Below are 12,883 nucleotides of genomic sequence, written 5' to 3'. Positions count from 1 at the left end.
GCTAACAAAGATGGCCTTAAATCACTTCAATATTAACAACACATCTACTTTTATTTTCAAGAGAGGACTCATGGCAAGTTCTAGAGACCAACATACATGCTCAATCGATTTACACTCAAGAACAAAATGAGATTGTAATTGGATGACAATCAAGGGCTCAATTCTCACAAGCTCATTTTATTTGCAAGTTCTTGGAGGTAAAATATTTAGCTCATTTGTCACAAGTTCAAACTCTACATGCAAAATCAACAAGTGAAACACAACAATTTCTTTTCAAAAGCAACATTCATATCATAAGCCCAACACACATTTCATCCAACTCATGTGTTTCAACAATCAAGCTCAAAAACAAAAGACAAGGAAAAGCTAAAAAAACATAGACAAAACTAATTATTGTAACATAACTAAACTAACTAAATAAATAAACAACGGATAAATGAGATAAGTAACCCATCTTCACCCTCCCCCCAAACTTATTTCACACAAAGGAGAAATAAGTTTGGATGAAGGAGAAAATGGTTACTTGTCTCGTACTCACAAACGAGGTGGAGGCTTAGGCGGTGGCCATTTCTCATCAAATTTGCATGCTCCATCCACCGCGACCCAAAAATATGGTGGCTTTGCAATTCTTGAGACATCCCGGGCGTCATGATAATCTCGTTCACCATCTAGAGTACCACCACACTCAAACAATTCCTTATTAGATAAATCAAAGTGAAAATCAAAAGATGAAGATAGATAAAAGTGAAAGAAGCAAGCCTTCATAGAATCGCCCATGTCGAGGTAAGGATCGACAAACTTTTTGACTTTGCATTCTTTAAAGCTTGTGAAATCTTCATCTTTTTGGAATTGTAGAGGTTGTGTTGAAAAAGTTGGGTTCTCGACTTCAAGGGGTTTGGAAACTTGATCCTCATCTCTCTTTGCTTCATGCTCTTCTTCAACTTCGTAAGGCTCTTCACTTAGCATTGGCATTGGTTCCTCATACAAGGTTCCATTTTGTAGGCTAATGGCTATGCACAAATCATCAATTCGCTTTTGATTTTCCATAGTGGTAGCCAAAGATCTTCTTTGCTCTTCTAGCATAACATCCGAGTTTGCTATACTTTTTTCTATCCAAGCTTGTGTAGCTATGAAGCATTGTAGAAGATCGTCTCTAACATTCGGTTTCTCCTCTTGATAGTATCGATTTCCCCCTTGGAAGCCTTCTTGAGTGGAATAAGAATTTTCATAATTCCAACTATTAAAATGGCCCTCATACTCCAATGGTGATTGCCACTCCATGGCATTGCACCCCATGTCATAAAAGTCACCATATGAAGGTGTTGGTTGGAACACTCCTTGGAGAGATGGTTGCCTATAATTTCTTTTGGCTTCTAAAACACGCAACTTAAGTTGCATCATCGCCAATTGTAGTTGGAGTTCCTCAACCAACTCATTCCTTCCATCATCCATTTAATTTTTTTGGTGCCGCTTCTTCGGTTGTGCGGCAATTTTCTCTAATAAAAGTAAATAAACATATAAATAAACTAATATATAAAAAAATCTAAATTAGACAAAAGCAACTTTTCATAATATCAAAAGTAAAAACTCAACCAATCCCCGGCAACGGCGCCAAAAACTTGTTCGCTAATATTTTCACCACGCCGCAAGTATACGGTGTAGTTGCAATATAAGGGAAGCAAGGTCGTATTCCACAAGGATTGGTGAATTTAAACTTCTTTACACTATTAATAAGTTGTTTTTAATCTATTTAGACAACCAAAGTTCAAGAGGTGTTGATAACTAAAACAAAACTAAATAAAGCAAGAAAAGTAAATAACAATAACATAAACTTAGTTAATAAATTGGGGAATGACTCGAAAGAAAGTTATCCTAGGGACTAGATTTCGATGGATCGTAATGAACTTCAATCTAAATCAATATAAATCTTGATATGGCCTACTTATCTAGGGCGATCTCCCCACTAGTTTTAGCCCCCTCCCGGACGACTAAAACAGTAGATTACGGGTCATAATTGCCGTCCCCGGTCAATTTCTAACCTATAACTCCCAAGAGCACAAAAGATCAACAAGCCCTCACCCACCTCTCAACCTCCCGGTTTATTGAGATGATATGTATCAAACTCCTAATCTATTGTAATTATCCTCTCCCGATTCAAATCACAAATTAGAAATGCACAAAAGGTGGCCAACCAATCATACAAGAGATAAATCTAGGACTTGAAAAGATAACAATAAGCACAATCAAGATATATATTGAACAAAGAAATCAATCCATTACAAATCCATCTAATCTAATCCCTAAGATAAGAGATTTTAGCCAAGCATATTCATAATAAAAGCAAATCTCAAGTCATAAGAAAACATAAATAAAGATATAGAGAGATAGAGATTCATAGACAAATCCTATAATCTTGATCTTCAATCATGTAGTCTTGATGAGCTCCTTTCCAAGTCTTCCCCTTCTTTATTTGATTTTGGTGTTGTTTTTGTGTGTGGAAGAGAGAAAAAATGGTAGAGAATGGAGGCTAGGGTTTGGAATTGGAGAGTTGGGGAAGATGAAGTGGGTGTGTGTGGTGAATGATATGAGAAAAGAGGGGAAAAATGGAGTTTTGGGCTAAAAATCACGTCTGGACCCACCAAAAGGCGGATCCCCGCCTCTTCCCCGCGGTCACGGCATGAACCGCGGTTGAAAACGCGGCTGGAAGCAGGGGAGGCCGCGGTCATGGGCCGCGGCCGCGGCTCGGACCGCGGGTGACTGTAAAAAACGTTCTGGACTGCTCTGGAGCAGAGGCCCGCGGTCGGGCCCGTGGCCGCGGCCCGGACCGCGGGTTACTGGGCAATTTTGGAGCAAAGGCCCGCGGTCGGGCCCGTGGCCGCGGCCCGGACCGCGGGTGCCTGGGCTTTATGCGCAGTCCGCTTGTTCGGCTCCGTTCTCTCTCGTCCGGACTCCGATTTGATCACCGTTTGCGCTCACGAATTCCTATCGAGACGTACTTCGATCTCATGTCTTCAAAATCCTCCAATTAATCCTTTATTTTCCCTGAAATCACTCCAAAACTACACCAAGGAATTAAAACTCAACAAAACTCAAAATTGGGATACAAACACATATTAGCAATCAATTCATGGGGGGAAATGACAACAATTCATGCGATATTGAGGTAAGAAAACCATGTTTATCATCTGCACACCGTTCATTAAAAAAAATCACATCTCATCTTCTCCGACCAATTTTTCCGGCGTCAATCGCCGTCAGATGAGGAAAATCACGAAATCAAGTTCCCAAGCCCCAAATCGGGAATTTCAAATCGGCGTCATTGCTCCCGAAAATCACATAATCGAAATGAAAACTCGAATTCCCCCTCGAACGTCACCCGCCCCCAATTGCAGAATCACCCCCAACGAATCGAACTTCGCCTCGCCGTAGGCGGTGATCGTGACCCCAATCGAGATCGAGATCATGTTGGCCATGGTCTCTGATTTGAAGGCGTCCTTCTTCAACAGCACGCCGATAGTGTAGATGGCGACGGGCATCGTCGGCCTTTATCACCGGATTTCGCCGAATTTGAGAGAAAGAGGCGACTCCTTATCGAGAAAAGCTAGGCGACTCCTCATCGAGAAAAGCCAGGCGGTGGCGCCCAAGAGAGAAAGAAAGAGGCGGCGCCCTTCGCCGGCCTCGCTGGAGCTTGAATCAGCAACAACGACGATCAAATTTTGAGCGAGAGAGTTGAATTAATTAAAAAGTTAAAAGGTGCAGATTAGCCCTGAACTCTGAAAAAACGGTGCAGATCGCCCCCTTGACTAACGGCCCATAACGGTGTTAAGTCAGAGGGGCCGATCTGCACCGTTTTTTTGAGTTCGGGGGCCAATTTGCACACACAGTTAGTAAGGGGACTGAAACGCTCTAAGGGCCTCCACTTGAAGGGCCTATCTGCACCTTAACCCTTTTAATTAATTCATCTCTCTCGCTCAAAATTTGATCGTCGTTGTCGCTGATTCAAGCTCCGGCGAGGCCGGCGGAGGGCGCCGTCCCTTTCTTTCTCTCTTGGGCCCTAAACCTTGGAGCTCGCTCGACTGCACACGCTTAGCATCAAGGACGAGCCCTAATTCTCCCATTCCGTCGGAAATCGCCGCCGCAATATCCGGTGAACCCGCCGCCTGGCTTTTCTCGATGAGGAGTCGCCTAGCTTTTCTCGATAAGGAGTCGTATCTTTCTCTCAAATCCGGCGAAATCCGGTGATAAAGGTCGACGATGCCCGTCGCCATCTACACTATCGGCGTGTTGTTGAAGAAGGTCGCCTTCAAATCAGAGACCATGGCCAACATGATCTCGATCTCGATTGGGGTCACGATCACCGCCTACGGCGAGGCGAAGTTCGATTCGTTGGGGGCCGGTGATTCTGCAATTGGGGGCGGTGACGTTCGAGGAAGAATTCGAGTTTCCATTTCGATTATGTGATTTTCGGGAGCAATGACGCCGATTTGGAATTACCGATTTGGGGCTTGAGAACTTGATTTCGTGATTTTCCTCATCTGACGGCGATTGACGCCGGAAAAGTTGGTCGGAGAAGATGAGATGTGATTTTTTTTAAGGGTTAAGGTGCAGATAGGCCCCTCAAGTGGAGGACCTTAGAGCGTTTCAGTCCCCTTACTAACTGTGTGTGCAAATTGGCCCCCGAACTCAAAAAAACGGTGCAGATCGGCCCTTCTGACTTAACACCGTTATAGGCCATTAGTCAAGGGGGCGATCTGCACCGTTTTTTCGGAGTTCATGGGCTAATCTGCACCTTTTAACTTTTTAATTAATTCATCCCTCTCACTCAAAATTTGATCGTTGTTGTCGCTGATTCAAGCTCCGGCGAGGCCGGCGGAGGGCGCCGCCCCTTTCTTTCTCTCTTGGGCCCTAAACCTCGGAGCTCGCTCGACTGCACACGCTTAACGTCAAGGACGAGCCCTAATTCTCCCATTCCGTTGGAAATCACCACCGCAATATCCGGTGAACCCGCCGCCTGGCTTTTCTCGATGAGGAGTCGCCTAGCTTTTCTCGATAAAGAGTCGGAGAAGATGAGATGTGATTTTTTTTAATGAACGGTGTGCAGATTAGCCCCCGAACTCCAAAAAGGGGAAAGGTGCAGATTAGCCCCTGAACTCCAAAAAAACGGTGCAGATCGCCCCCTCTGACTAACGGCCCATAACGGTGTTAAGTCAGAGGGGGCGATCTGCACCATTTTTTTGAGTTCGAGGGCCAATAATCTGCACACACAGTTAGTAAGAGGACTGGAATGCTCTAAGGGCCTTCACTTGAGGGGCCTATCTGCACCTTAACCCATAATAATATAAATATAAATATAAATATTTTGATAAAAATATCCTTTTTATTATTTATTTTTTTGTTACAATTTCATTAAGTATAAAATTATTACAATTAATACATGTTTATGCTTATGACTATCATTAACCTTTTGTTAAGTAAAATAGTTATTTATAGCTATTATATTAACACTTAATAAAATGAAATAATTCAAATGATGGTGGTTAATTACCTCAAGTTGAGTGGATCTAACAGCCAAATGCAATAGGGTCTCCCCATCCTCATCAACTGCCTCCACAAGCTCCCACAACTTTCCCACCAAAACCTTCAATGTCTCAAGCTTGCCGTGTTTGACGCACAAGTGCAACACAGTCTGCCCGCGACCCACCCTCTCCATTGCAGGCAAACGACTCTCTTCAAGGAGATGTTCCAACATCTCAACATGCCCATTTACGGCCGCGATATGAACCGGGTTCATATCGCGACAGTCGCGCCACCAACAATTTTCTCGAGATCTCGAAGCGCCCTTCTGCTGCTGCTATGTGCAGAGGCGATGATTGTTGGGAGTCTAAACTCCGAGCAAGCCACGGATTCATATTCAGCACCTCTTCCACCATGGCTGTCTGTCCCCGCATTGTTGCGATGTGAAGAACATTTCTTGAACATGAAAATGAAGCAGTTTCAACGAGATATGGATCTTGTTCAACTAGTTTATGAAATTTTGTTACATCCCCTTTGTATACAGCATCGTAGAGTTCTGCAGCCATTCTTCCTTCCCCACTAATTATTAATGCATTTCTTTCTCTCTCTGGCAATATATAAGGCCATAATTGAGGGCATGATAAGGTTCTACTTAATTTATTCTTTTTTCTTTTTCTTTTCTTGTGAGGGAAGATTCTACTTAATTTCCTCACTAGTGTTAAAGAAAGGACCATATATTAATTACGTTGACTCAGAAGAAAATTTTACTTTAATTTTCACACTAGTTGTTAAAGAAAAAACCACATATAAGTAAGGTTGATTCAAAAGAAAATTCTACCGATGGCCCTTTGACCTTAGATTCATGAATAGACCTCCAGGTCAAAACGCGGAAAAATGCGGCAAAGAGAGAGGGAAAAAAGTTGAGTCGTCGTTGTCGGTCCCGAACAATTTAATGGAAAAGGTCGTTGAAAAGTTCGGTGATACAAAACTGTTGGAATGAAGAAAAATAATAGACTTGATTTTTGTAGTAGATATTTTGATAGGAAAAATCTAGATAGAAATCAAAAGTAAATTAGAGAATTATCTAGAATGTATTAATTACTTGAAGGCTCTAAAAGCTAAGTACTAAGGTAGAGCTAACAAATAGTAAAATATCAAGAGAATTCTAGAATTCTACTATATATATGTGTGGAGATTGTATCAGTTAAGCCACAAGTGGATTGAAGAAAAATTGAGTTAGTAAACTACAATCCTTCCACTTAAATTCCCAAGCATACACACGTCCACAACCAATTTCTCCAAATTTCCTCCTACCAATTAATTAAATTCTCCATTATATATACTTATATTCCAACAAAAACAAGTGAAGTGTGGCATAGCCGACAACCGAATTTTAAACACCAACACTTGGCTAATAGAGGATAAAGAATTAGTGATACATAACTGAATGGTGGAGGAGATCGTGCAACGTCGAAGATGGGATATTTGGTTTAATTTTCAGGAAATGTTTTAAATTAATAAAATTTTAAATTTTATTTTTTTAATGTAATTTTTTTAGGATTATTGTAATTTCTTATTCTAAATTTAATGAATATTTTGATTTTAAATTTTATTTATAATTCAATGTTTAAAAATATGATGAAAAATCTATAAAGCCACCCTATAAAGTGCTTTATTGTGAGAGGGGTGGCTTTCTAGAGGGCCCCTAGTTGTGGATGCCATCACATTCATGTTTTGAAGAAGTGTTTGTATTATACTTTTGATGGACGGATGTAGTATTTATTTTGCAATTGGTATTGGGTGCGGCTGCCGGCATACTATGCGGCCAGCTAGCTCAACCTGACCACATATATTATAAATTTGGTAATTGAACATAAATTGTGAAGTGGTGCAATGAGAATTACAGCTAATTCTTTACCTATTCGAAAGGTAGTGGGTTTCGAAACCCTCACTCAGCATTTTTTTTCCGTCTTCTTCTCTTTTTTCTATTCTTTTTTTTTTTGGTTCTTTTTTTGTTCCTTTTTTTTTTTTCGCTTTTTGCTTTTTGTTTCTTTTTCGTTCTTCTTTTCTTCAGTTTTTTTTTTTTTTTGCTTTTTCTCTTGTTTCAACTTTTTTGTCTTTCTTGTTTTTGGTTTTTTTTTCTTTTTGTTAGCTCCTTTATTTTCTTTTATTTTTCAGTTTATTTTTTTATTTTCAACACTTTTTTTTTTAATTTTTTTCTATTTTTTTTCATTTATTTCTTTTTTTTAATATTACCTTTATTCATATTAATAGTTATTTTTTCGTACAATTATAATTACTTAACCAAATAATTAAAATTATAAATTTTCGTGAGTAAAATAATAATTTTCGTGAAAATAATAATTTTGAAACATTATATTTCTTCATATGAATAATCACTTTTTATTAAGACAATAATTACTTTTTTTTTCCTTTTTTCAATTTTTTTTGCTTTTTTTAATATTATGTTTATTTGTATCAATGGTTATTTTTTCTTACGACTATAATTACTTGACAAAATATTTAAGAATAAAAGTACTAGCGAGTGAAAATAACATTACTTTTCTTTACATTAATAATTACCTTTACTTATAAAAATAATTACTTGAGCAAATAACTAAAAGTAAAAGTTCTTATGAAAAAAAATAAACATCATTGTGAAGAAATGTAATGTTTCAGAAATATGATTTTTCTTCATAATAATAATTACTTTTTATTATAACAATAATTACAACAAATATAATAATTTTGAAAGACTACATTTTTCATATCAATTACTCCCTCTGTCCATGAAATAAACTCCCATTTGCCCTTAAATTTTTGTCCACCAAATAAACTTCCATTCTACTTTTTGGACAATTATGCCCCCCCTTATTTCTTACATTTATTCTCCTTTACCACTCATGGGCCCACCCCCACAACACCTTTATCATTTTTATATTCACATTTATTATCTTTTACCACTCATGACCCCACCCCACAACACCTTTATCACTTTAGTCAACTACCCTTATATTTCACTCACAACACCTTTATCAATTTTCTTAGTTTCCGTGTCGACCATCAAATGAGAGTTTATTTCATGGACTGTAATGCCCCGCTCTTTTAAATACATATTAGATTAAATATGTGCATTAGTTATAAAATTCTTTTAATTATTTATTGTGATTATTTTGTTCAGATAATATTATTTCAGCAAAAGTCTGTATAAGAGATACAGAGCTGCGATTTAATATTCAATCATGAATCAAACCAATAATTAAATTATTGGTTTAGCTACACATTGAAACTTTGCATTACCAGTTGATTGATTCAATAGTATTAGAAATTTTAGATTTATAATCGATTTCATAAATCGTGTTATTTAAATCGAATTGTTAGAATTATAACTTGAGCGTATGTGAATAATAATTTTATTATTACATGTTATGTGTGTTTAGTATTAAGTGGTGAATTAATTCCGACTTTCACGTATTAAATCCCAAGATTGAGGATTTAATTTATATAAATACGACAAGTATTTAATTAGCAGGAATTGGAAAATTATTACAGAAACGAATAAGAACTAGGAGAAACTAGATCACGGAAAATCAAAATCCTACTACACGTATGTCTCGATTTTTCATCCAACACATCAATTCCTACACTATTCCACCTTCTCCTTCAACGCAACATCATACTGCAACAAGTTTTTCAAGGTCTCAATATCTTCCATTGTTAGTCAAAAAGTTGCAGGCAGAGGCTTCAACTATTGTGGCTAAAGTGTCAAAAGATACTGCCATTATTTTCAACTACATATTGTCAAAAGTTGCTGCTAAGTTTTCAACTCTTACGGCTCAGTTTCCCTATAAATGGAGCCTTGCAGCAACACAACTAATACACCAAACCAAAGAAAAAAATTCATCTGCAATCTAGAGAGAGAAAGTAGCAGGTGAAGGGTTGGGAGAGAAGGTGAATAGTGAAGTACTGTTCAAGTGAATAGTGACAGTCGCGAATAGTGAAATTCGTGAATAGTGAAAATTAGATAGTAATTTTCACGGGGTATAACGGGTTGTGAGTTGAGTGTTGTGAGTGTTGTAAACACTGTGCATTTTTCTCCCTTTAAATATATCTGCAGCAGCTCCGGAGACGTAGGCATAATTGGCCGAACTCCGTTATCAAATTTGTGTCTTTATTTTTCCGCATTTATTTCGCTCTCGCATATCTGGTTAGAGGGAAATCGCATATAATTTCCCAACATCCATGCAATCCAAAAAGCCAAGATATGAGGAAAAGAAGATCACGAAAGAAACAAAATTTTCAAAGATTGCATGCTCAACCTTCCCCTCCAATTCAAGATTTCTGACTTCAAAGATTTGCAGATTTCTAGCAAATCTTATTTTTTTTCAAAAGTGTAGATTTGCAGCTGACTTTCCTTCCAACTCCCTACACAAATTTCAACCTTCATAATTTCCATTGTCTACGGAATCCACTTATAAATACATAGCATATCAGTTAACACACAGCTCACTCCACTAGCAATAACCACACCCGTGCAGAGGAAGTGAAGCCAACAAGCTTCAAAACAAACTTTGCATACTTCTTAAGCTCAAGTGAGCTCCCTTCGCCAGGCTATTTCTTCGCCGACCGGCCACTAGGCTCTGAACCGAGAACGTGTACTCGTTCCTCCATCTTCAGGCTACCAAACCCAACAATCGAAAGGCCAAAGCCTTCTCTATATTTTCCTGACCAAAGGCCGCAATATCCTTCGGAGGCCAACGTCGAATTCCCGACTTAGCCACCGGCCAACTTACGGCTTTCGTTTCTCACTATCCTTACGACGAAAAAGGATTGAGAAAACACCGTTGTGTAGCCTGATCTACCTCGCACGAGGAAGACTAAGTCGTAGACCTTCGCGGCTAAACACCATCGCGGAACGACGACCAGAAAACCCCCGACGAACAACTTCCATTAGTGCTCACTTGGACAAGGGTAAGTTAACGCCCTTATTTCGATGCATTCCCGTTTCTATTATATTATGGGAAATTTCTGGGGTATATATGGGAGTGTGGTAAATATTTGTACAAAGTTTCATGTTATTTGAACTTCGTTTACCACCCTTTTAAAATTTGAGAAGTCTACTGCCCGTATCTGTTGAAACTGTCGTGAGGCAGATGATTAGGTTAATTATTTCAGTAACCATATGTTGATATTTAGCTCTCAAATTTTTATTGTATGAAGATATATGTGTTAGCTATCTTCATATAAAATTTGAGGTTATTCCGGTAACGTTTGCTATTTTTTCAAAAATCTGGACTTTCAGTTGGCAGAAACTACCGAATCTGGTAGGCGATGGGAAAATCGCTATATCTCTTAAACTACTTGGAGTTTTTCAACATACTTTTTTTTCAATTAAACTAGACTCAAAGAGGTTTTTATTGATATAAAATTCGACTCCATACGAGTTCGGAGTAAAAGCAGTTTATTAGTTGAAGTTGAATCTATACAGTTTTGTTGAGATGGAAATGATTCAAAATAATTCCTATTAAGGATTTTAAAGTTTTATTGTTGATAAAATATCACTTTTAGATTATAAATGAGCTATTGATGTGTATATATATATATTGGTGATTGGCATTATTAAATGGGGAAAAGGAAAACGTTTTATGTTTATAGAATTATTCTTTATTTATAATAGATAAATAAATGAATAATATAAAATGGAATTTCCTACATCCTCAAAGGTACATGAAATATTTTGATAAAGGAAGAACGATTGTATATGAGTTAGATATAGTCGTTTAAGGAAATATGGGTAGTTAGAGAAATGAGTGAATAGTGATTCACTGCATTTGTTGTTATCTTTTCTATTATTCACTCGAACACATGTTTTCGTGTTATCAAAGGTTCAAATAAACAAAAGCGTCTGAGTAACCTATCGCGCTAAGGAAAGAGAATCATTGTCTTAAGTAGCAAAACACTGCAATCAGGTGGGCATTACTTTTACTATACGTATATAGAGATCCCCTGCGTGTCGTAGGCCTCTTATACGAATGAATGCATGAGATGATTTAACTGTTAATTTCAGTTTTATATATCTATCAAACGAGTTTAATGCTACCTTTGAGCAAGTTATTTCATGACAAAATCTTTGAGTTAAAGTTATTTCAAGTATTGTCTTGCCATAAAATATTTAAATTTTAGTATGATATCTATCTGCTTTGGCTTTGCCAATGATGCAATCGAATTCGGGTCCTGAGCAGTTGATAGCTATCCTGCCAGGGCTAGTGTACACCAGTGACCGTGAGTCATCTAGCGGGTTGGCCGGTCAAGTGACCGTGAGAGGTGGCCACATCTCCGGCACACAGTTTCAGATATGATAGATTACAAAAGAACTTAGTCTAATCAGACGAACTTTAAGAATCACAAATGAACTTAGTAAGCTTGGGCCTTTTTAGCGAAAAACTCCCTTGCTGTACTGTTTATGATGGCATGACAATTTACAGTTTTAGAGCATGTATTTTTATACCTAGGCATACGTGCCCACTGAGTGCTTTTGTACTCAGCCCTGCATATGTTTTCTAAATGTGCAGGTTGAGCTGATGTGATGATGGTGCTGCAATGAGCGGAGTCTCCAGGGTTGTTAATAAATAGTTAACCTGTCTAGAATATGTCTTCATACATATGTCTAGCTACTTTCCGCTGCAAGATGTTGTTGATGTTATAGTATGTTATGTCATACTTTGAGTCTTAAGAGAATGGTTTCATATGATGTATAACTTGATTAATGATATTAATTAAGTTTTATGCTGTCTTTCATAGACTATTTTCAATTGAGTATTCATGAATAAAAATGACGAGTTTTATTAAGATGAGTAAGTTTTACGGCTATAAATGACGCCCCTTTTCTTCCCCTTCTTCTTTAACCCCATCCCTAGTCGTAAATCACTCGGCTTAACTATCCTTAGTTAGGGCGGGCTGTGACATGGACGGAGGGAGTATTACTTTTTCTCACAACAATAATTAATTTACACAATAACACTAAAATATAAAGTACCCACTCCGTCCCAACCAAGATGACACATTTCTATATTTAGAAAAAAATAAGTGATTTTAATTGCATAATTATAACTAATTAATCACTCCCTTATTACATTATCTCTCCTACTTTATCACTTTGTTACCTTCTTTCTCCTACTTCATCACTTTTATACTACACACTTAAAACACTAATCTACAACTCCTTAAATCCCGTGTCGAAAAGAAATGTGCCATCATCTTGCTTGGGATGGAGGGAGTATTATATTTTCTAAACCCTAAACCCTGAATAGTAAACACTAAACTCAGAACATTAAATCCTAAACCCTAATAGGAATATTTATTTTTAATA

General features: G+C 37.8%; 1 protein-coding gene and 1 long non-coding RNA gene across 3 annotated transcripts; one reads left to right on the top strand and one right to left on the bottom strand.

Annotated features, from left to right (window-relative positions):
* Positions 1-5,444: 5,444 nt before the first annotated feature.
* Positions 5,445-6,080, bottom strand: LOC130994496 (ankyrin repeat-containing protein At2g01680-like). Its single transcript, XM_057919539.1, has 3 exons — positions 5,783-6,080; positions 5,546-5,727; positions 5,445-5,450 (listed from the first exon to the last, which is right to left on the bottom strand). The coding sequence occupies exons 1-3, from the start codon at positions 6,078-6,080 to the stop codon at positions 5,445-5,447; spliced, it is 486 nt and encodes a 161-aa protein (XP_057775522.1).
* Positions 6,081-9,398: 3,318 nt separating this feature from the next.
* LOC130995114 (uncharacterized) lies at positions 9,399-12,326 on the top strand. 2 transcript variants are annotated; one of them, XR_009092056.1, is made up of 3 exons: positions 9,399-10,485; positions 11,400-11,483; positions 12,087-12,326. It is a non-coding gene; the product is annotated as an uncharacterized LOC130995114 (long non-coding RNA). The 2 variants fall into 2 exon arrangements; XR_009092055.1 differs by having other exon boundaries at positions 11,400-12,326.
* The last annotated feature ends 557 nt before the right edge of the window (positions 12,327-12,883 follow it).

The sequence above is a fragment of the Salvia miltiorrhiza genome, chromosome 7 (genome assembly GCF_028751815.1).
Source record: "Salvia miltiorrhiza cultivar Shanhuang (shh) chromosome 7, IMPLAD_Smil_shh, whole genome shotgun sequence".
Taxonomy (NCBI): Eukaryota; Viridiplantae; Streptophyta; class Magnoliopsida; order Lamiales; family Lamiaceae; genus Salvia; species Salvia miltiorrhiza.
The sequence above is the reverse complement of the archived record's forward strand: the minus strand, read 5'-3'. Positions and strand labels throughout refer to the sequence as shown.

Bases quoted from the DNA above. Each gene is read 5' to 3' on its own strand.
- LOC130994496 (XM_057919539.1), bottom strand. From the start codon at position 6,080: ATGGCTGCAGAACTCTACGATGCTGTATACAAAGGGGATGTAACAAAA. The intron at 5,728-5,782 runs GTTCATATCGCG...ATCTCCTTGAAG, and splicing joins ACTGTCGCGATATGAACCCG to AGAGTCGTTTGCCTGCAATG.